Source organism: Mytilus galloprovincialis, chromosome 3 (assembly GCF_965363235.1).
Source record: "Mytilus galloprovincialis chromosome 3, xbMytGall1.hap1.1, whole genome shotgun sequence".
Lineage (NCBI taxonomy): Eukaryota > Metazoa > Mollusca > Bivalvia > Mytilida > Mytilidae > Mytilus > Mytilus galloprovincialis.
The window spans coordinates 37,657,610-37,682,229 of NC_134840.1; the positions used below are offsets into that span (position 1 = coordinate 37,657,610).

The following is a 24,620-nucleotide window of genomic DNA, read 5'->3' on the forward strand; positions in this document are numbered from 1 at the left end:
GAAAAATCCATTTTTAAAATGGTCCGAGAGGGTACTAAATTACATTGAATATATAGGGTAAATCTATATTTTTCTTCTACAATTTTCGGTTTCTGGTATAAATCACGAGAACCGCTCCATAGATTTTTTTTTTAAATTAATATTTTTTTCCTCTTTGTCTTACGAATTAGATGATATTAAAAAAATATATGGTCACCGACTTCGTTTTCCCTGTAGAAGCGACGCAAACCCAACATTTTGACAAAAAAAAAAAAAACATCAAAATTCGTGACGTCGTAATTTTTATTATATAACGTCAAGTTATCATGCTAATAATTTCCAACGTTCTTCGTGTTGATTATGCACGATGACTATGTGTTTCGTATTGATAGATTCTTTTTATCATAAGAGTCTGGATAATTATCATAAATTTTTATTTAGTATTACCAATATTCTTTATTCTTTATATTTTAGCACCTCATTATACACTTTTTCTTTTTTTTTCTTTTTTGCATTTTATTCTGCAATTTTTGCCCATTATTCTGTATTCCGGAAACCCCAATCAGAACCTCTTTTATTGAACATTTTAAAAAGAAATTATACGTTGTAAAAAATGTGATACATGTATGTTCATTATCAATATACATATCTAAATCAATTACTAATTCAGACAAAAATACGTTGTAAGTACATGAACGCAAAAATGGTAAAATCTTAAAAATAGAAATCATCAAGGTTACTGTCTACAAGTTGACGCAATTAAAGATGTAAATGAAGCTATATTTTTTTATGCCCCCTCAACTACCCCTGTACGTCTGTCCTTCCGTCATTCCGTCTGGCCACCCGTCCTTCCGTCCGTCAGTTCGTCCGTCCGTCCGTCCCTCTTTATAGTTTATAGTTATTCCGCAAAACATCTACAGTTTGAATCCTAGAACGTACTTTGCTGTCTGTTTGCATGTGGTCAGGGTTTTGATCTTTATTAATATTTGCTCTAATGAGAGATAGTTGAACTTTGTCATTTTTGGGTAACCAATTCATAAATCTCTTAGACTATCTTGTAAGTCATCTGTTTACACTTTTTCTCCGTTCCGATATATGATTTGGCCACTTTTGAAAAAAAAACGTTTTTTTTTAGCAGCGGAACATGTAAAAGCTTGTGTTTTGGTACTATATCACGACAGAACGTGTTCTGTCCATATACTGCTGCTTAACATCGCATATAAAAACAAACATTATATCAGTGATTCTACAAATTCTTGAAAGAGTGTCGTGTGGTTATTTATACATCTTCAAGTTAACAAGTAAAACACGCAGACAAACTGACATCTTTGTTAATATCTTTTTTATTCTGTATAAAATTTATTGTATACAAGTCTACAAAAACGTTTCAAAAAGGTTTACTAAATGGTTATTGTTCCATAAGTGTACATATGTATGCTCGAAGTATATATAGAATCAGTACATGATACACAACATGCGACAAATAAAGGGGGGGGTAGTTCTTTATCTTTAGATATAACGCTTATTCTGTAAAATCTTCAATTAACGATTTTGTAACATTCTGTACATGGTCTACACTATTATATTAAATAATTATTTTATTTTCCGTTGTTATTCTTTATAATTTTGCACTTTTTTGTTCAATTTTGACATTTGCCAGTATTCCTTATTCTGCAACTCCCTTTGAGATCTAATCATGTGTGACAATAAATTATTGTGCTTCTCTCTCTGAATTTCCCTTTCTCTCAAGACATTTGTAGTCTTTGTAGTACAGTGTATTTTCCAGAAAATACATTGTGTAAAAACATTTCCGAGGAAACCAAATTAACAGAGGTTGAGACATGACATAACAACAGATGTACATATTTATGTTTGATATGTCTACAACCCCCCCCCCCTTTTCCCCTTTCCCCCCTCCCCCCCCCCCCCCAACCGAAAAAAAAAAACAAGAAAAAAACAATCGCACACAGGCTGAGACATGACTGGTAATATTGTGTTTTGTTATTTAGTCCATGCATCTACACAAATGAGGGGGGACCTTAAACGGGACTCCGAGTTCGGGTGTTTTTCAGCACGGGATTTCGGGATTGATCCTTTATGGATCCGGCTATTTTTTTTCGAATTTCGGTATGGCGGGATTGAAATTTCTATAAATTCGGGACCTCGGGATTTCATGTTTTTAAGTCCGGGATTTCGGGATCAGGACCCCTGCACCCCACCCCCGTCAAATGCATATATCATAAGATGTCTTTTCCTTTTTAATTTTCTTTTGGCCTTGTGTTGTTGTCTGGTTACTGTCTTATTGAAGTACTCACTACTTACGGGATTTACATTTAACTTTAGGTACTGAAAGTCTGTGACACTGTGCATATTTTTCAGTCGGTATATATAGTAGTACTATGATATAGAGGTGATCGATATAATCTCGTTCTCAACCTTCAAGTTTTATGAGTGAAATAGAATGAAGAACAGTTCTATTGTATATTTGAAATGCTACTTTCAGCTAGGGTACATTTTTTTTTATTCGGTTAATTTTTACCCATATATATATAACAAATTTCCTTTGAAGAGACAACCGTACGAATCAATACTATTAGGATACTAAGCCCTGTATAAATCTTTAAACCATATACTATTTATACATGTATCTATTTAAAGATTTGTGTTCTATTTTTAACATCGAAATTGCGGACGTGAAAGAAAGCACCATTACAAAAACAAAAAAACAACGTTAGATTACAAAATGTAGCGATGGATTAATGATCGTGAAACATCATTTTTGCTTATTTTTAATTTGTTATAGTCTAAAAACTGTGTATGAATATTAAACTATTGTTCCAACCGTGAACAAGGTTAATTAATTTAAGTGTATTATGATAGTTTAGTGCCATCTATGACTGACGCAGCTTCGAATTTATGACCAGTATTAGTTTATGTGGTTCATTTCCTTTTCTCTAATTTGAAAATATTTTTACTTGTTCCGACTAGTGTGATAATTTTCAAAATATGGGAGATATTATAGTCTTACCGTACAATACTAAGTTTTAACTTTAGTATTAATGTTCCAAACTTGCACCCCTAGCTTCTGCTTATTTTCTGCTAGACGATGTCTTTTCCCAGTGAATATAGGGTTTTTGAAAGGACAGTTTTGACATACTACATATAGAATACTTCCGAGACCACACTGTTTTTTCTCATCACAATTATGTAGAAATAGTAGCGAGCAACAGTTTTCACACTTGTTTTAACTGGTCGGCAGATATACAAACTCTACCACCATATGTCCTGATTTTCATTTTGAAGATCGTCTTCAGGACTGTTTTCATATTCATTTTCAATTTTTAATTTTAGAAAAACAAGTTCATTCTCTTAGAAGTAACATACTTTCCGTCAAATTTACCGTTGACGTTGTCCCATCGAAAAGTCGCCAGGTGCAATTTTAACATAGCAAAATCTGGTCAAAGGGACGTAATTCATACAAAACGTCACAATATTTCGCGGAATCCGCTAAACGGCGTTCATTTACTGTTACTTGACCTTAAGACAATTGGAATATATCCATCATCATCTGTAAGACAGAACTTCCTGTCAACAAAATTGTGTCATTTAATCTTTCAAAAGAATAACTTCAACTTCACCCCTAAGAACTCTTGGTTCACCCGTAATAGCTTTCTTGTATTTAAACATCAACCATAGATTATGCCTCTGTAATATGAACTTCATATTTTTAGTCAAAGTTTGGATGAAATACAAACCAGGTTTTTGTCCTGACACCAGACCATACTTCTTTCCAGTGTCTGTTTTGATGCGACTGGCCATGTTTAATTCTTATATACTGATGAACTGTTTGCAAGGTCAGGAAAAAAGTTGTATCCTAAAAAAAAATATTTAAAATAGCCATTTTACACAATACATGCAATTAAGGAAAGATGAAAAAGCTTCAATAGCACATGTTTCAGGCAAAATGGAATAGGAAAAAGACTTGTCTTCTGAAGTTGTAGTAGACATGTGGTAGAAGAATCATATAATGGCAGTTTACAATAATGCTTAAATGATTTAAATTACACTTACAGAAGTAAATGAACAGTTGTATTATGCAATCTTCTCTCTGCAATAGGGATTGTCCCATTTTAAAAACAGTTGCAATTTTCCAAGTTTAAAAGGGGCATAACTCTAGAAAGGTAAATAACTCACAAGCAAATTCTTACTGTCTGCTTAATGTGGCTCTTGGCATTTTGTATGAGTTTCATAAAATTTGGATGAGGAAAACTTAAGCTCAAGTTGGTGAAACAAAACAACTGCAATTTTCTAAGTTATAAAAGGGCACAACTCTAGCAAGGCATGTGATTTACTACCCAACCTCTGTCTGCTAGTTTTTGTTCTTAGCATTGTGCAGGAGTTGCATAAAATTTTGATAAAGTAAATTGGGAATTGGTCCATGGGACATAGATAATACCACTGCTTGCATATCATATAAAGTTATAGAGGGACATAATTGAAGAACGGTTAAAGTGATCCTATCCAAATTTGTACTGATCTGAGTTTTGTGGTAATACATATTGTGTATCAGTTTCATAAAATTTGTTTGAGGCAAGCTAAAGTTAGAGAACGGAAACGAAAAAATTAAGTAATTTTTATCATTTATAAAGTAAAAGTGACACCACCATAATTAAAACTTGATATGTATTTTTGGTAATAGCATTGTGTTTCATAACATTTGGTTGAGGCAAACTAAAGAACAGAAAAGAAAAAGCTGAATTTTTCCATTTGTAAAGGGACATCAGTGATATTGTTTGCCTCAAATTACAGTCGAAATTTGGCCTTTTCCCCTAGAGAAAATTCCCAATTACTAAAAAAAATGGCTTAAAATTTCTCCCAAAAAGTTTAACATTTTCCCAAAACAGTGATGGCTTTGGTAGTTATGTTTGTAAATACCGTATTCATGTTATTATTTTGATATTAGAAAGCACTTTTGAGATCCGGTTTTCTGATCAGAATCATCATGGTGTTTGAAACACATGTAGTTTTCAATGCATTAAGTACCATCATTGCTTCTGTTTCTTTCCCCTGTCCGAAAAGTACCTTTCAGGTGAAAATGTCTGACAACCAAAATATACATGAAAAAGCAGTGCAAAAAAACAGCAAAGGTCAGCAAAAAATCGGAGATGTGTTTAGAATAAAATATACAAATTTCACAATTTCAATAAAAAAAATATGCATTTTTCCCAATAAAAAACGGTAGAGGTAGTTTTGAAAAAAGACAACAATATCACTGGACATAAATCTAGAATGGTAAAAGTGATGCCACCAAAATTGATGCTTGATCTGTGTTTTGTGGTTATAAGCATTGTGTATAAGATTCATAACATTTTGTGACCCAACATAAGTCACTTCCATTATTAATCATTATCTGAGACTACTATAACACATAGTAGTCTCAGTCATTATTTAGATTAAGAGATTGTCAAATACTAAATTCTCAGGTAAGTGAATGACAAATAAACAGTATTGCAGAAATATCTTGATTATTACAAAAAGAAATTGTATTTGGTGACACATCTCCATTTAAAGCGAGTGCACCAAAAATTTACATTAAGGTAATTTTTCAAGATTTTTCACCGTTATTCGTCTTTCAGATCACTCTTCATAGGCTATTTTAAAAAAAAATTCTGACACATTCCTACGACATAGAAGGCGTCACAGTAAAAAAACAAAGCATAGCCTTTCAAGACATCATAATTATTTGGACTAATCTAGCAGGTACCCCAATTATCGTTGTGTCATATGTTTTCGTATCATCCATATTTCATCGGTTTCGATTGCACACGCATATATTGTGACGTGTTTCTATATTTGGAACAACAACCACACTACAACTTGACATTTTTAAAACATATTCAAAATGGCTTTAAAAGACATTAGAACAAAATTTAATAAAACTGACCTGTTTCAGCAATTTTTATTTTATGTCAAAGATATGCATCACTAGAATAGTTGTTGAGAAAAAGTCTGAAGGGTTAAATGAAGTATACCTTTGTCGTTTGTCTGTCAGACACTGGATCTTCAAGACATGTTACTGACATGTGTTTTTTTTGGTAGTTTTTATTACAAACCAGTGAGTTAAAATTAACTGGGTTCTTATATAAAATGGTTGTTCAAACTCCGTTCATTCAATATTCTATTGACAATTTTTTTTATACAACCTTTAAACATATAGATGAAAACAGTCTTATATCTTTTTACATTTAATCAAAATATTTGAAAACTGCATTTAAATTAAAAAAAATAAGGTCTTTAGTAGAAATTGAAAAATAATCAAAATCATAGAATTTCAATATAAATGAAACAACAACCAAAAACTATTTACTAGTTAGTTTTAATACTGAAAAGAATTAAGTAACTTTTTTGATGATTCAAGCAATTACCAGAACCACTACTTTAAAAATACTCATTTCCGGATTTTATAGTCATTTCCTGTCTGTGTATTGATTCAGTTTTTACTTAAAACGAAAACATGAAAAAAAATATGATGTGGTTTTTGACATACAAAAATCTCAAAATAATCGGAAACAGTAAAAAAAATTGTAGTAAGCCATGTAAGCCTTGACAAAAATATTTAGATACAAAAAAACAATCGACAGAACATGCTTTTAAAATTGGCAGTGTCTGTGCGTACCAGCATGCAGGTACGAATAGTTGAAATTGCTATTCGTAGGCTACACGTACCCATATCCTGTTTTACAATAAAATGCCATTGGATCGGAAATGAAACGTGAAATATAAACGAAAAGTATCGATAATATTGGGATTTCGTGCAGAACGAGTGAAGAGTATGAAAATAATATTTTCAAATTGTATTTATTAGATAGTAATACATGATAAACATTGCAAATTAATTGCACACTGATGGCAAATGAAACTGTACAGTCCCTGTAAAAGCATACTTGCCAAGTGACATGATTTTTGCGTGTAATACATGCTTTTTCAACGATTTACACACGTGGAATTTGTCACATGGCGTGTACATGCTTTTCACCACTTTACACGTGATTACACGCTTTTTCGTTCTTTTCATGTTTTGGTCGTTAGTGATATCGCTATTCTGGGTTTTTTTCTTTATTCGACGACAAATACCGAAATTTCGAAGTAATTGTTTGGCTGCCATTGTTTGTTTTTCTATATGAACGAACAGCAAAAGGTAAGTACTTTGTGATTAGTTTTAACGATTTTGTGACTTTCTTTCAAATTCACTTTATTGGGGAAATGTACAAAGAAATAGGTCGCTTTCAGGGTCTGTACTGTCGTCTAAACCGGTGATTGTTAAGCCAAAACGATGTGTACGTACCAAGATTCAAGATTTATAAATCATATTTTGCAGTTCCAGTTTAAATGATTGAGTGACGAATTGTGCATTTTATGTTGCAATGATATAAACAATACAGATGAGAGCGGAAATACAATTTAGCTATTTGAATAAGCATTCAACATGTTTATTAAATGCAAATCAAGTTATAAAACATTTTTCTTTTTCAATTTCAGTTTCAGTTTCAAATCTAGCCAAAAGATTTCCACAGGCCATGGGATGACAATATCGCAGAACTGTTGGATCAGCTCTCATAGTGCCAGCTATCTTCTGATAAACTTACCAGTTTTGACCAGGCAATAGCAATGGGAGCAATTGCAGAGATGAAAGATGACATTATACATTGCCAAAAAAAAAACCGACATTATGACATTCTTCCAAAGCTTGATAAAACTAATTGAGTTGAGCCAAATATTAACAAATGATTAATTCTTACTGAGAGAGAGCGCTTTCAACTATAAAGAAATTTACACTGAATTCTGATCAGAACTTGACAATTGTTACATTTATATTGTGTGCTGTTACAATGTATCAAATAAATTTAACTAAACTTGAAACTGGCAGTTGTTTTCAATATGTACCTATATATAGCTAGTGGTGTTGCTTTAAAAACAACATCACAGACCACTGTAGGATACAATAAAAGTTTACAGAAGAATGTATATTGTTCTTTTATAATAACACTGACTTTTGTATAATGTGAAATAATTAACATTACCACATTCATATTAAAAAGTCTGCATCTACGTCACGCGTTTTCACACGCTTTTTGACATGTCATGTCATGTCATGACATGATTTCCTATTATCAGAGGTTGGCAAGTATGTGTAAAAGAAAAACATGATAAAAATTAATACTGTTATAATTCTTAAAAAATACATTTATGTTTTTTAAAATTTATAACAGTATTAATTTTACTGAATTTGAAAAATACCCATATGAGATTTAAAAATAATCCTTTAGTAAAATGTACAACAGAAACTGAAATTAAGGCTTCAAGTTTAAAGTAGAAAGGACATTCCATTTGGAAACCACTGAAAGTAGACATGTCCTTTAAATCATGAAAGGTTTACAACAGAAAAACTAGAAGTATTCTATAGAAATAAACTTGACTAATGAATGAAACACGTCAAATTTGATTTAAAAATACAATTTAAAACAATTACCTTGTATAAGCCAATTTCCTGTTGAATTATTTTGGAATGTTTCGCCTACGTGAATACAGAAATACATGAATACAGTTAAACTTTAATTTTGTGTTTCTGGTTTTTCTTTTCTCTGCAACTGCAATTGACTCCGAGTTCATTTATACAATTGTAATAAATAAATCGACTGATAGTTTTGAACAAATCAAGTTGTTCCAATTCATGACAACTTTGAAATGTCTTTCCCACATTTATCACTCTCTTCCATTTTAAGAATAATTATTAATTAAGAAAAACTATTCACTTGCCTATATCTAAATATTTATAAAACTTCTGAGTAGTTTTAATCAATTTATTCATTAATTGCGACAAATTCCCTATATACATGTACTTAACGTTTCATTCCTGATCTGATGCCATTTTATTATAAAACCAGATGTGGGTACATGTAGCCTACGAACAGCAATTTGACTATTCGTACCCGCATGCCTTTCAAATTTGAGTACACACGTGAATAAAAACTTAACAGCGAAAACCGTAAGAGGTGAAACTTGTTATTAGTACAAAAACACACGAAAACACATCACACGACACAGGCACTTGTTTTCTATCCATGGCAAGATCTACTATCCCTATATCTATTTATGGCAAGATCTACTATCCCTATATATTATAGGGATAGTAGATAGAATGTAGGACAGAAAGTCACAGGACAAAAAGTCACAACTCAATTTTTCTGATTATTTTTTTTGAATAAAAGACGCTAATTTTTACAAAAAGATTTTTGTATTTTACTTGAACTATTGTATATAAACCAACTCTGTAAACAAAATTTATCAAAAAAATATCAAAGATGATCAAATAATTGTTAAAAAAACAAAATGTCAAAGTGGCTTCGCACTTAAATGGCTTCATGGTGCCAACAAATCTTTCTTTGCATGATTAAAATTAAATAGAATGAAATTCAAAACAGTGTGGCTGTGGCCATTGATTGACACATAAAATTCATTCATTGACTGGGACAATTTACGTGAACGTTTGTCTGTAACGACCACTGTTCACGACGTACCTACGATAGACATTTAAACTGTGGGGTCACCAAAGGTTTCTTAACGCCTTTAATTATAAAATAATTTGAAAAATTAATCAGGAATAACCTTTATGTTTTGATTTATATAATTGATATAAATCAAAACATCGTGTTATTTTTGATTAATTTTTCGAATTACTTTATTAAGGTGTTGAGAACCTTTGGTGACCCCATAGTTTAAGCGTCTTTAAAAAGTACATAGTGAGCAGTGGTCGTTACATACAAACGTTCACCTAAATTGTCCCAGTCAATGGATGAATTTAATGTGTCAATCAATGGCCACAGCCACACTGTTTTGAATTTCATTCTAATTCTTCATTTTTCAAGTATAATTTCTTATTAATGACACATTTCCTAAACTTTACTATGAATATATGTAAATATTTCAAGATATTTCTCTTATATATTCAAACAATTGTCAACAGATTATTTGTGACTTTTTGTCCTACATGATTTTTGACTTTATGTCCTGTGACTTTCTGTCTGTTTACCAGTAGATCTTGCCATGGATAGAAAACAAGTGCCTATGTCACACGATGATACGACCCTCATATATTATGTGCACCTTTAGCAGTTTACGATCTATTACTGACATACTGTTAGGGGTGTTATGACCTTTATTACCCATGAGGGTCTCGCACGATCTATTACTGACACACTGTTAGGGGTGTTATGACCTTTATTACCCATGAGGGTCTCGCACGATCTATTACTGACATACTGTTAGGGGTGTTATGACCTTTATTACCCATCAGGGTATTGCACGATCTATTACTGACATACTGTTGGGGTGTTATGACCTTTATTACCCATCAGGGTCTCGCACGATTTATTACTGACATACTGTTAGGGGTGTTATGACCTTTATCATCCATCAGGGTCTCGCACGATTTATTACTGACATACTGTTAGGGGTGTTATGACCTTTATTACCCATCAGCCTGAGACTACTATAACACATGTGTTATAGTAGTCTCAGCCATCAGCCGATCAGGGTCTCGCACGATCGGCTAATCGTGAGTGGGACATACAACTCATGTAGGCAATATGTCAAAAAAAGAGTATATACACATAATTGTAACAGGAGACGGTTCGACCTTAGTACTTTTCTATGATTACCTGATCTCACATACGTTATTTTTCTAGAGTGACATTTTGGCGGGAATTCTGAAAGTCAATGGTTTCGCTAAAGACCTACAAGCTAAACGCGGGCATGAACAAACCAGAAAATTTAATAACATTTGATTTTTTTCGGTAATTTTCTTTGATTTTTTATAAAGAAAAAAAATTTGAAAGAAGAAACATATTATTTATTCAGATACATATTATATGTATTATATATCTCTGATTTATTCAACTTTTAAAAGCAAAGAAATGTCTACCGTAACAAATTACATGATGTCCTTGACTGGATATTTGGATTCAACTGAATCATGGTGAAACTTGATCATTTTTTAGATGTCAGAGGCGGATATAGGGGGGGGGGGTGGCAGGGGACCCAGGCCCCCCTTTTTGGGAAAAAATTTGGTTGCTTATATTGGGAATCACTGAAGCGTGACTGGAGCGGGCACCCTCTTAGGTAAGTCGGTGGCTCCCCGCTTATGGAAATTTCTGGATCCGCCACTGGATGTAACGTGTTAAGTATAACTCAAACTATAAGCACTTAGCACTCCCCTATCCCGGGACAGTGGTGTAACAGCGTGACCACTTGAAACGACACTCCCTTAAAAACAAACTATAAAAATAACTTAAATTAGCTAGGTTGCATTTGTCGGACGACGAGCATCTTTCCAAGAGCCCAGCATTTCTGTCATATTAAATTGTTTTATGCAGACAACAGACGTGTAATTGAGAAACGCTTTTTATCAGTTTCTCTAACAAATTGAAAATATTGCTTCGCTGAGCGCAGCTTGATAAGACCACAGAGGTCAAATCCTGAACAGTTAATTTTAAGGCAAATTTGGACACATTTTTCAAGCTTGATACAGTCTGAATTTGGATTGTGATCAAACTTTTTGACATACTATAGGTTTGACTTTCTGACACAAAATAAATGTGATCGAAGATCTTAAAAATCTATTGCGCAATGCTGGCAGGTGAATTGAAGATTTCTTCTTGAAACTATTCAAAAATTCGAAATTTAAAAAATCCTCCCCAAAATCAATCCCAACCTTCCGTTTGTGGTATTGAACCTTTTAAAAAGTTTTCATAGAGATCCCATAACTTTAGTCTTAAACTAAAGTTATTGTCCGGAAACCAATGTGTCTTCGGACGACACCGCAGAGCACGCAGAAGACGACGACAACATTATACGTTCCCAAATTTTTTTTGCAGTCGTATAAAATTGTGCCTAGCCATGTTATATGGAATGATTGTAACGTTGATATTTGACCATGAGACTACAGTACTATTAAAGTCTCAGACATGAGTTATATACAACGAAGCTGATCTCGCTTCACATTAACCACAATGTTTGAATTGTTCAGACAAACATTGCTGCAGGTCGACAGTGAAACTAGCACTGCACTTGACAGTTTATCTATCTTTATAACTACGAGAACAAACAACCGAGGTAAATCAAGGTGCGCACAGAACAGGGGTCAGTAGTGTTATATGCGTTCTACGAGCCCTAAACCTCGGACGCCGGACGCCAACGCCATATTTGGGCCATAACGTTGACGCCATAGTCGACCCTGAAATCGGGTCGCAAACTTGGGATTGACCATGTGACTCGGACGCCGACGCCATATTTGGGCTAAAACCATTTACCAGGCTATCCCTCACCAGGCAGAAGCTAGCGAACAATAGCTAGCGAACAACAATTAAGCCAGCGAACAATAAGGCGACATATCGAGAAACCAAAAAAATGAATAAGACAGCAACGGCCGTTAAATAAAAAAATATTCAAAAAAGCAGAAAATCAGTCCAAATATTGCAATTTCAACTCCATCTTGAAATGGTTTTTATAAAATTGAGAATGGAAATGGGGAATGTGCCAAAGAGACAACAACCCGACCATAGAAAAAAACGACAGCAGAAGGTCACCAACAGGTCTTCAATGTAGCGAGAAATTCCCGCACCCGGAGGCGTCCTTCAGCTGGCCCCTAAACAAATATATACTAGTTCAGTGATAATGAACGCCATACTAATTTTTTCCAAATTGTACACAAGAAACTAAAATTAAAATAATACGTACAAGACTAACAAAGGCCAGAGGTAAACCATTTATTGATTAAACAAGTCACATCTCTTTTAAGGCTAATATTCAGTACCACAGTAAATCTGCATCTTTAAACGGATTATTTGTAGGTGTAGGGTCACCAATACACCCACTTCAATTTAGAACGTATGTAAGGGACGACATCAAAAGATCAATGTAAGATAAAAAACTTAATTCAAATAGTTTGGGGGTTGGGGGGGGGGGGGGTTGGGGGGGGGGGTTGAACTGCTGCAAGATTTGGTTATCCGACATTGATTTTTACATCTATCTATATGGGTCAATCAATTTTTCCCAAATTAAGTTAAGAGGGGGGTGAGGGAGTCAGTGAAAAAACTATGTGAATTAAGTTTGTTATCCTTCATTGAACTTTTGATGTCGTCCCTAAAAGTAGTCCTACCCTGTAAAATATCGCACTTGTGATGTCTTCGTTTAACTAAACTAACATACACACTACCCCCAAGGTGGACACTATTAGTGACGTCACACCCTTGAAAGTGGACGCGAATTCTTCTTAGCTAAACGCCTACCATTCAAGCCCAAACCCAAACACAAACATATGTGGTAATTTTGAAAATAATATTCTACCTCTTAAATTAGTTACTACTTTAGACATGTTTATAACAACTGTAAGAATTCTCCAAGATACATTATTTATATTTAAGCAGTTAATCAGATTAACTGTCACTCAATCTAGTAGGCGGCACTTTAAATAGATGCACTGTAAAGATAATTGGATTAAAATGTTTGATATCAATACATAAATATTTATCTTCTTTTTTTAGTTTTTGGATCGCTTATCGGATAAACATGACAATCGTAAAACATTCAGTATAATTGCTTTTCAATTTCATTTAACCACGTAATATTAATATCATATGGAGCTGATTAAAATGACACCGAAAATAATTAGATTAAGAGATAAAGCACATCTGGTGATTAAACATAATTATCTTTATACACTTTCTTTCAATAACGGTCCGTGTAGGTATAGTCTCCCGCTCTCTTTGCGGTACATGTATGTATAGTCTCGCACACTCTGTGTGGTACATGTACATGTCTTGTGCTCTTTTTACGGTCCGTGAATGTAGAGTCTTGCGCTCTGTGTACGGTCCGTGTAGGTAGAGCATCGCGCTCTCTATTCGGTCCGAGTATGAAGAGTCTCACACTCTCTGTGCGGGAACTATTGCAACAACTTTCTGCAAAGTCCTTGTGTGTACATCGATGATGACATAGCCATTCACGTCATTGGCGACATAAAATACGCGAATTTTAATGAAATCCGGCTATGTTTGAATATATAATGTTGCAAGGTATATTTCTTTCTCTTTCTAACATACCCTCATTTTTCAGTGGCATTTCAAATTTCAAACCCTTCACCCAGGTCGACTTATGTTTTAAAGCCTTAATGTTGTATAATTCTTTAATTTGTTTTCATTCTGAATATGCAGGATATAGATGCCACTGGACATTAAGCAAGCGCCAATCAATATACTTATCAATCAATTTACCACACTTTGATCTACATATTCATCATGAATTTTGTCTAATTGCTGTTCAATTAATATATTTTATAGCTGTTAAATTAATATATTTTTTAAATACTGACCGACCGGACCAATCTTCGCTAGCCAAGGGTTTACGATTCATTCCCCTCCTCGTAAAAGAGGGACGAAAGATACCAGAGGGAGAGTCAAACGCATAAATAGAAAATAAACTGACAACGCCATGGCTAAAATAAAAAAACAAACAGCCAAAATTAGTACAGAAGACACAACATAGAAAACTAAAGACTAAGCAACTAAGCAACACGAACCCCACCAAAAACTGGGGGTCATACCAGGTGCTCCGGAAGGGTAAGAAGATCCTGCTCCACATGTGGCACCCGTCGTGTTGCTTATGTTATTACAAATCCGGTAAATAGTCTAATTTGGTAGGTCACATTGTGAAAAGGGAAAGGATAATGTAGTTACGACATAAGTCACATAAGGAACATATCCGATATCAGCTGTGAAACGGTTATTCCATAACGGTCAACCAAATCGTGATGGCGTCCGTAAAATTTACGAAGGGAAATACAAGCACGGGAATATTGTATCAATTGGGAGATATATATATGTTGCGTACAAGTTGTAATGTTGTACAAATTATAATTTGTATATATATATAGATGTTTTGTACAAGTTATTAGTGTTGTATGGCCTGCTGAACACAAATGACACAAATGGATGATGCAAGCACAGTCACAGTCTTTTATTTCACATCTGTCTGTCTTATTTTCACAACTTCATGATACAGTTTAATACTGAGACAAAACATTATAAGACAACAAAATGACTTTGTATGGATAGGAATATGGTATTAGGAAAAAAATAAAATCAGAATTTAAACCATTCAGGTATCCTTATTTCCAGTTTGAAGACAAAGAGAATAGCACTAAATGTTAGGTTGAAGTACAAATGTATATAAATTTAAATTTAAAACTTTACACTGGTACAGTTTAGAAGATAAACTTGTATCACCTGTTGCAAGAAGTTCTGTATGTGTTAAAAAACTTATAACTTGTACAAACTTACATCTTGTACACAACATATATACTCCGTATGCAGGACTAGTGTAACCCTAGTCTAGCGAAGACTGGACCATACATAACTCTTTTAGTTTCTTGAGTTGTTGTCTCATTGGTGTTAATTCTACAGCAGCTCCACTTCTCCCTTTATAGTTGCTGAGCTTTCTTACCTGTGACATACACTGCTCTGTTTCTGTGCTCTGATATCATTATAATCGTTATTATTTACAAATATAGATGTTTGTTGATCATAACAAATAAATTATATTCAAAAGTCGATATTAAAGGGTCGTTTGAAGGGGACTTGTCATTTTGTGCAAGGAAATTAACAACATTGAATTAATGACAGATATAGTTACCTTCCTCTGTGTTCTTTCTTATTCTGTCTTTAAGTTAGTCGTTAATATACCTGTGTTCTTTTGAAATTGTACACATTTCACAATCTAAATTTATTTATATTTAAAAATAGATATTACCTTTATTATTACCGTGAGCCTAAAAATAAATTATATCGGAAACAAACTTAACGTTGATTGACCATGCTGATGATTTAAATATTAGTCTTCTCTAAAAAAGACAAAAATTCCCGGTTTTTCAGATCATTTTGTAATTCTTCTTCTGTTATAATGGTTGAAATTTCGAAAAAGAAACTATACATCGGTATGGTAGGCGATTACTGCTATAATGCTGTGCACTAGCTCATGTTCTGTATTTCTTAACGTATTATCCCTAGTTCTAAAAAATTGCGATACAAATACTTCAAAAATATAAATGATTTAAACGAGAGCTAAGTCAGAGAGCCTTTGTCGAATAACCTATTAGTCTTTGTTAAATTTGCTCTTTTCAAAATTGTGCAGAATTTATCTTTGTTTCAAATAAAGAAATACTTGGCATGAGTAAAGTTTTATCCTGTCCAGTACCATAGAACAAAATCCATATAACATTTCATTGCATAAAAGAAAATAACCATCACTAGAAGTTAGCCAATCAAATTCCTCCCTTTTATATTTAACCTGTGTACAAGCTTTAGTAACAATGTAACCCCAAGTTTACAAAATATTCTATAGACCCCCCCCCCCAAAAAAAAAAAAAAAAAAAAAAGGTGCTTTGAAATACCCAAGACATATGTTTATGACACAGAAATGTTTTACTGCAATAAAATGTAGGATTAATTACCTACAACTGTCAAATTCAAGGGAATATTTTTTTCGACCTATATATAGCCTAGTCTACAATATTGTCTTTAACAATATATAGCTTATAAAAAAGGAATATGTGGTATGATTGCCAATGCATGAGACAACTCCCAGGACCACTACTTGAGACAGGCATATACATACAGAATGTGGCGGGGTTAAACATGTTAGCGGGATCCCAACCCTCCTCAAACCTGGGACATTGGTGTAACTATGAAAATCAGTTGAAAAAGGATTAACTAATCAGATGAATACACATACAAATACTACACAGAGTGAACGTGGTCGGGTACTTGTATATCCCAACAAGTATAGGTTTCAATGTATTATTTTTGTTGTATCGGAAATGGATTTTTCAAGATAAAGGTTTTTTAAAAGACAAAGTAACTAAAGATTGGATTGCAACCTCTCCCTTTTTTGTTATCGCTTCCTAAAAATGTATCGTAAAGGAAAGTAGTTATAGAATATAATATAAATTTAAGATAATTCCAACCAACACTGCAAATTAAGAAGTTTTCCTGTGTTAGTTCCTCTTCCGTTGTGCAGGGAGGAAGACTCTAATTGAAATAAATAGTTCAGATAACTCGTTTTTGAAAGAAAGAGAGGAACAGTTTTAAATTTTGTTCATCATATATTGCTACAAAATGTAAGTACATTAAGACAATTTATGGAAATTATGATTCGTTTTCATTTTTTTTGTTATAAACTGTAAATTGTAATTTGCGGTGGCAGTTTTGACTTTTTTCATAAGAGTAATATATAGAGATGAAATCTCTATTATAGGCAATAACCTTATTCGGTGTTGATTGTTGAAATAAAATGTGAAATGCAATAGACACATTGAGCCACAAGTTTTGGTATAGTTTGAGTTCAGTTATCAAATCAAGTTACAGGTAAAATTATCTTGACGTATACAAAAAAGTAAATACCATATATTGAGGAAACATTACATATAGACTTTTAAAGTTTACTATACTACGAAAAACGCGAACTTTGATGTTTCTTCATATGGACAAGAGCATACTGTAATCTTTTTTTTAGTTCGTACCAACCTATTAAGTTGGGGATTTGCTACCGATTTTTACAGTTTGATCTTATGGTGTGTTGTTACAACACTGTCCTATGTTAGCCACACAATTGTTGTGCCTGTCCGAAATCAGGAGTCTGCAAGTCAATGGTTGTTGTTGGTTCATGTCTTTTGTAAATTGTATTGTTATAAATTAGTTTGTTTACTCGTTTGAATTGTTTCATAATTTATCCTGTCTGAGCCTTTTATAACATACAAGACAATACAATAGTTTTTTTTCGCATTTTCGAAGGTCGTACGGTAACCTTCAATTTCGTAAATCCTCGTCATTTGAACTCCGGTGGATAACTGTCTCATTGGCAACCATTCCACACATTTCCTTATTATTATATTGTGATTTCATTTCTACGTTACAAAATTATTATATACTTTCAGTCAGAGTTTCTCTACTTAATTCCGTCTCCAAAAATGACTTTGAAGGAAGATTTTGCATCGTCTTCTATATGGGCCAAATTTGCATTTTGCTGTTTTGTGGCTGCCTTAATTACAGGCGGAATATCATTTACCACAACAGGATGGGCAAGTGTGAACATTACGGAGACTAAGGGTGGGCTGTACTTGGGGTTGTGGCGAACATGTAAAGTTGAAAGCGACGATAAAGTACAACGATGCTTCATACTCGATGGAACAGCCACTGGTTAGTATTGTAGGTTGCTCTCAATAAGGTGTAGCAATATATTTTACAGTGCTAATGTTTAATGAGATTTGTATTCTCTAATAGTTATGACCTGTTTATATCTATTTCTTGCATGAAGAGATATTTTTCGTTACACACTGCAAGGAGTGTGATAAAAGAAATGTGTTTTCAAATATCCCGTTGCCACAGTTATGGGTCTCTTTGGATTTCGACTCAAAATTGCTTATTTTGACGCAGAAAAAATACTATTTCCAACCAGTTATCAGAAACACATTTCAATTTTGATGAATATTGTAACATTGGTTGATTAGAATACAATATCTAATCAGTAAGATAAAGGATAACATTTACTCTAATAAAAAGATGGGACGTTGGCAACACTGATTAACATACATTTGTAAGGAAGTTTTCATTGTATTCAATAAGGCAAATTATAGGCATTTTGCATAAAGTTTCCGAGTTATGGGGTTTTGTTCATTATCAAAGGGGAATTTTTCAAGTTTTCAAACAATAACTCAAAAATCCCTGATCAGTTTTCATGAAACTTTTCTGAATTGTTTATATCTATAAAAATAACCTTTCTCCAGTTTTTAATAACTTCGGAAATGAAATTGAAAAGTTATTGAACTTTATTCTTTGAAAAAGCGACGGGCGTATCATGCGCTTTTGGCGCAGCTGTTTATTGTCATTGGTTTGTTGTTTAATTGACGTATACACCAACATCTCTTTGTATTTATAAATAACCTGGTTCTCTTCACATAAAAATCGTAAAATATAAGCTGCCCGCCATAATTTGAAGCTATTTGGTGAATGAGCGCAGCGAACGAGCAAAATGCTTCACATTGTGTCGAGTGGCTGATGTTTCATTTTATCTACAAGTAGAAACCCGATATTTTTATCGTTTAATTACTGATCCCTTCCCCCTCATTTAGACAGTTTTATGTTTTTTAAGACTCCTCATATACATTTTGACGTCACTTACGATGTCTGCTCACGTCTCAAAGCCAAGATACGAGAATTACGGAGCGACAGGGTCGGGTAAGAAGAAGAGAATGATAAGCATATTTATATAGTAAATAAAATGGATATTTTTTAAGCATTGCTCTTATTAATCCAAACAAAGGAGTAGGTCCGGTAAGGGCCGATCTTGGCCTCAAATTTCAGATTCATCTGACGAAAGATTTGGACACTTTTTAAACACTTATGTGTCTATTTCATTTGATTCAATTAGTTTATGTGAAAGATTTTAAGTGATATGCCAAAAAATGTCCGTTTTGGTTTTTGCCAAAAATAAAAGTGGCCGCATCCGTGTTTATCCACAACCTTTAAATATGTTATGTATTATCATCAAATACAACTTAAATTTCAATATCAAGAATGAACACAAATGCGGCAACTTTCATTTTAGACGGAAACCGTCTAAAATTTAACTAAAATGCCAAAATTGTGAAGATTTCAGTAATTTAGCATGACTTAATGATGCTAGTACCCGATATATGTGTATTGTATTGTCAAAAATAGCCCCTATTTATGCAGCAGAAGTATTCTACTTTCCAATAAATAACTAAAAGTTTTAACATTTTAACAGTTTTGTAAAACTGCTATATGTTGAGGCCAAAAAGTGGTCTTACTGGACCTACTCCTTTAAATTGTTTCTGCTTTATTAGATTTTGTTTTCACAATATATTTACAGAATGGTTTGCTGTTGTTCAGGCAATGGCGGTATTTGGATTTTCTGGTATAATAGTTTCCATGTTCCTGTTTATACTGTACTTGTTCTTCGAAAAATATAAAAAGAATTCCGAAATTGGAGCTATAGCCGGAATCATTTGTATTATTACTGGTAAGTATGGAGAAAACAAGTTAATGGCCACTTAACATAGAAATTAGAACAGTAATAAATACTAAATAATTTAGCTCTGAAATAAGAAATGAGTTTGCAAAGGCGTGATTTCGTTGTTTTACATGTAACAGCAAACACTGTTAACGTTAAACATGTAACTAGCTCACATATAAGATCTATTGGTACCTAACGGATTAAAAAAAAACGTGATCACCTAAAATATATTACTGTACGCTTGCCACTTTTGAGTTAAGATTTTATAAACATATTCTTTAATATTTCAACTTGTTTTGAAATTTCACTTATTTTATGTATATACAATCTTGTAATACCAGCAGTATATACGTGCTTCTCCTCTATTCTTATCCACAAGGCATACTATATTGAAAATTTGATTATTTGTATCTACTCTATTACAACATATGTCTACTCAAAAAAGACTAACCTCTTGTTTCTGAATCAATTATCGCTCAATTTAATTTTAAGCTTAAATTTTCTTTAAGATTATTTCTAATGACGGAAGTACGCACTACACGCAAGTTTAACTGATTACACCGTATGGTCAAAGTGCGGTCATTTTGTTTTTTGAAAAATCAAAAACGAAAATTGAAAACACTTTCGTTTTTGGGTTTTTTTTCAAAACACAAAACTAATGGACGCAAATATACACGGACAGATTTCAAGTGTTTATTTTTTACAATTTTCACGCTGGTTTACAACTGTGAAACTTTTCAAACTGATCGGACTTCATCATTTCGTGCATTGCATTCGGTGCCTACGGCGCATTTAGCGTCTAATTCTGTCGTTGGAAATTTACTTTAATGGTTTACTTTTATAGATTGTGACTTGGATGAAGAGTTGTATCATGGGCACTCATAACACATCTTCTTATATCTGTTTACGGGCAAATAAAGGATATTTGTTTTTATTTCAGGGATAATGTATCTCATTGGATGCATAGTATTTGTCACTAAAAAGAACAAGTACTATGAAGACACAGAAATGACGAAATATCCTTTAGAATATGGATTTTATCTCGCAATTATTGCGATACTTTCCGAAATAGCAGGTGGGGTGCTTCTACTCGTAGAAATAAAGACAACAAACACATCTCAACATCGTTATGATAGCAGCAGCAGAACTGATGAGCAGATATAGGAAAATACTTTTCTTGGTGTTTGACCTTTTAATGGCAATATGTATCTGTCTTCATCGATACACTGTCATTAGGCGATTTTATTTTTAACCTTATAAGTAATTGACGTGAGATTTAACCAACGCAATATACGCATATATATAGAATAACCATACATTGTCTCGAAATATCAATGTTATTTGTACAGGTAGAAAGCGAGGCTGTGCCGAGCATTTCTACCTGTTTCGAGCCGAGTACAAATAACATTGATATTTCGAGACAATGTATGGTTATTCTTTATATACTGCAACTCTTAAAACTGTTCTAAATGAAGTATTTTGGGTAAAAAACATCATTTCTTAATTTGAAGCGGACGACGATAAATTTCCGCGAACCTGTATGTTTTATTGACGTCATAAATAAAACTCTACGGAAACACATTGTCAACGTCATAAACAAGGTGATATACGGTCAGTGACTGTATATCACATATGAATATACGGTCAATGCAATTTGACTGCTCAATATATATATAAATAACTTTTTTATATTTATAAAATTTATTGAAAATTATTTACGTTATTCTGTTTATTATTTGCAAAATACTTATTATGAACTTTTGACGAAGTTAATACGTTATATATGGACCTGTTCAGATTATATTGACCGAGGACTACATATTCAATACGTTATATATGGACCTGTTCAGTTTATATTGACCGAGGACTACATATTCAATACGTTATATATGGACCTGTTCAGATTATATTGACCGAGGACTACATATTCAATACGTTATATATGGACCTGTTCAGTTTATATTGACCGAGGACTACATATTCAATACGTTATATATGGACCTGTTCAGTTTATATTGACCGAGGACTACATATTCAATACGTTATATATGGACCTGTTCAGTTTATATTGACCGAGGACTACATATTCAATACGTTATATATGGACCTGTTCAGATTATATTGACCGAGGACTACATATTCAATACGTTATATATGGACCTGTTCAGATTATATTGACCGAGAACTATGAACCTGTTTAGCTTAGTACTCGGTGAATATAATCTGAACAGGTCCATATAAAACGTATTGACCTCGTCAAAAGTCCATAATAACATTTGACTAGTTGCGTTTTACGTTACTTGTTTAAGTACGGTGACAAATACAGGCAAATTTGGAAATTTAACGAACCGAAATACCTCACGGCTATTTTTTGTCTTATTTTATAGATAAATATAATATCCTTTGATGGTCGAGGAATAATCCACAATTTGATCCCTTAAATTGTAAGAAAAAAATATTTATCATTTTTTAGTTGACACATTTGAGTTAAATATAATTTTGGGGTAACGAATATGAGTCTCACCTGAAACATAGTTGACATTAAAATCTGTTAACAAGACACATCGTACGTGGCAAAGTATTTTAGGATAAAGTTAGTATATTACGTTTGAGGGTCTAAGTAATATGCAAACCTTTACGAAATTCTTCCTTAGATACAAATATTTGCGTTGGAAGTTTGGCAGTACATGTAGAAAAAAACTTATTTCAAACGGGATAGCATATCCTATTTTTACGGAGATGTTGTTTACCGATCACAGAAATTTAGATACATCAGGGTAAACTGATCGATCCTTTGAATAAACTTATTCTAAAATGCTAACAATTCAACAGTGTATTTAGATCTTTGAATATTGTTTAAATTGGTATAAATATTGATTTTGTTAACACTCAATAAAAAAAAAAATCTAACTAAATATTTCTTTTATATACATATGCACTTTTATGGCTCAACAATCTGTCGACACCTGTATCTTGGCATTGTACAAGGTCATGTTTTTCTCTGACTGTTAATGACGTCTTTACACTAAATCCATTGGATGTTGGATGTGTACTGATTGATAATTCTAGTCTTACATGTATAATTTTGTTTATTAGTTGTTATTGGCTTTGAACTAGCTGCCAGCAACTACGAATACTCTCACATCTGTACTGAATGTCTTTAATGTTGTGCGGATGTATTAATACCCTGCCACGTCCGATCTATGTTTTGTTAGATGTTTTTCTGCTTTGTATCGATCTGATGAGTTAGGCACTTTACAAATGATTTTTATCGTGTTCTTATGTTGTACTGTTACACCACTATCCCAGGTCAGGGAAGGTTTTGGCGCCAACAAACTAGTTTAACCCCGCAAAATTTTGCATGTGCCTATCCCAACTTGAGTCAGGAGTCTGTAATTGTTCCTGTATACCATATTTCTATTTCGTTCATTGTTTTGTACTTAAAAAATAGGACATTACTTTTCTCGTTTGAATAATATAATTTACATTTGTCAATTCGGGGCTTTTTATAGGGACTACGCATATGCATTTGTGTCATTGTTAAAGGCCGTATGGTGACCTACAAAGTATACTGTAAACTTCTCTGTCATTTGGTCTCTGGTGGAGAGTTGTCCCACTGACAATTACACCATATGTTACTATTTTTTATAAAACAATATTTGTCATGTGTCATATCTCGACTTTTGTTGGAGAGATTCAAATCACTTAAACAAATGATTTTGAAAGAATTAGGATATGCGTAACCACTTAACTAAAGGGAAGGATATCATAAGTCATATAACACATTAGTGTATAAAAGTTTCGATTTGGACTCGAAAATGTTTGTTTACTCCGCCACTATTGAAAACTGAAGTGTTCGACTGTACCTATTTTATCCAATGACTGATACGGACAATGGAAGTATTTTTTTCTGTAAAGGCAACACTACTTATATTTTCTGATTTCGCCAGTTTTCAAGTAATATAAACGAACCAGAACAAGACACTTTTATGTGATGCACAAGTAATTTCGTGTTTGATTTGAGAAATTTAAACCAAACGGTGGTCTGAACATCTCTCTTTAAAGCTTGGTTATAATTGTTATAACCACGGTCATTTTACATCAAAATCATGTAAGTTCAGAAAACTTTTTCAAATAATTCTATAAAAAAAAAAAAATCAAAAAAATCCACGTGTTTCAAAATCATTTTGGTTTAAATATATATATACATATACATACAGCATGAATAATTAAGCAACATATGTGCAACTCATTTACAGAATCACAGCACACCGCCTGAGTATAGGTTCATAAAAGGCCAAACTATAAATGCCAGGAAAATAAAATATTATAGTTCTCTTTAGAAAGTCTTTATTAATCCAATGACAATAGAAATCCTGTTCAGTTTGAGACCTCCCATATTACAATTCCCTAATGTATTATGAAAGTCTCAAATGATAATAAACTCTAATAAAAGTATGTAATAATTGATGTTCTTTGTTTTTTCTTGTCATAGATTC

The 24,620-nt window shown here is 33.1% G+C and overlaps 1 protein-coding gene across 4 annotated transcripts in view; it reads right to left on the reverse strand.

Annotated features, from left to right (window-relative positions):
• Positions 1 to 15,840, reverse strand: part of LOC143067868 (von Willebrand factor A domain-containing protein 5A-like) — a 64,829-nt gene extending 48,989 nt beyond the window's left edge. Inside the window, exons 1-2 of one of the 4 annotated variants that reach the window (XM_076241454.1) lie at positions 15,724 to 15,840; positions 3,735 to 3,853 (exon numbers count right to left, since the gene is read on the reverse strand). In XM_076241454.1, coding sequence (XP_076097569.1) covers positions 3,735 to 3,798 — 64 coding nt within the window. In that variant the 5' untranslated portion in view covers positions 3,799 to 3,853; positions 15,724 to 15,840. Of the gene's footprint in view, positions 1 to 3,734; positions 3,854 to 8,060; positions 8,080 to 10,697; positions 10,717 to 15,723 lie in introns of those variants that run through there. The other 3 variants (XM_076241455.1, XM_076241456.1, XM_076241457.1) reach the window with 3 other exon arrangements.
• Positions 15,841 to 24,620: the final 8,780 nt, after the last annotated feature.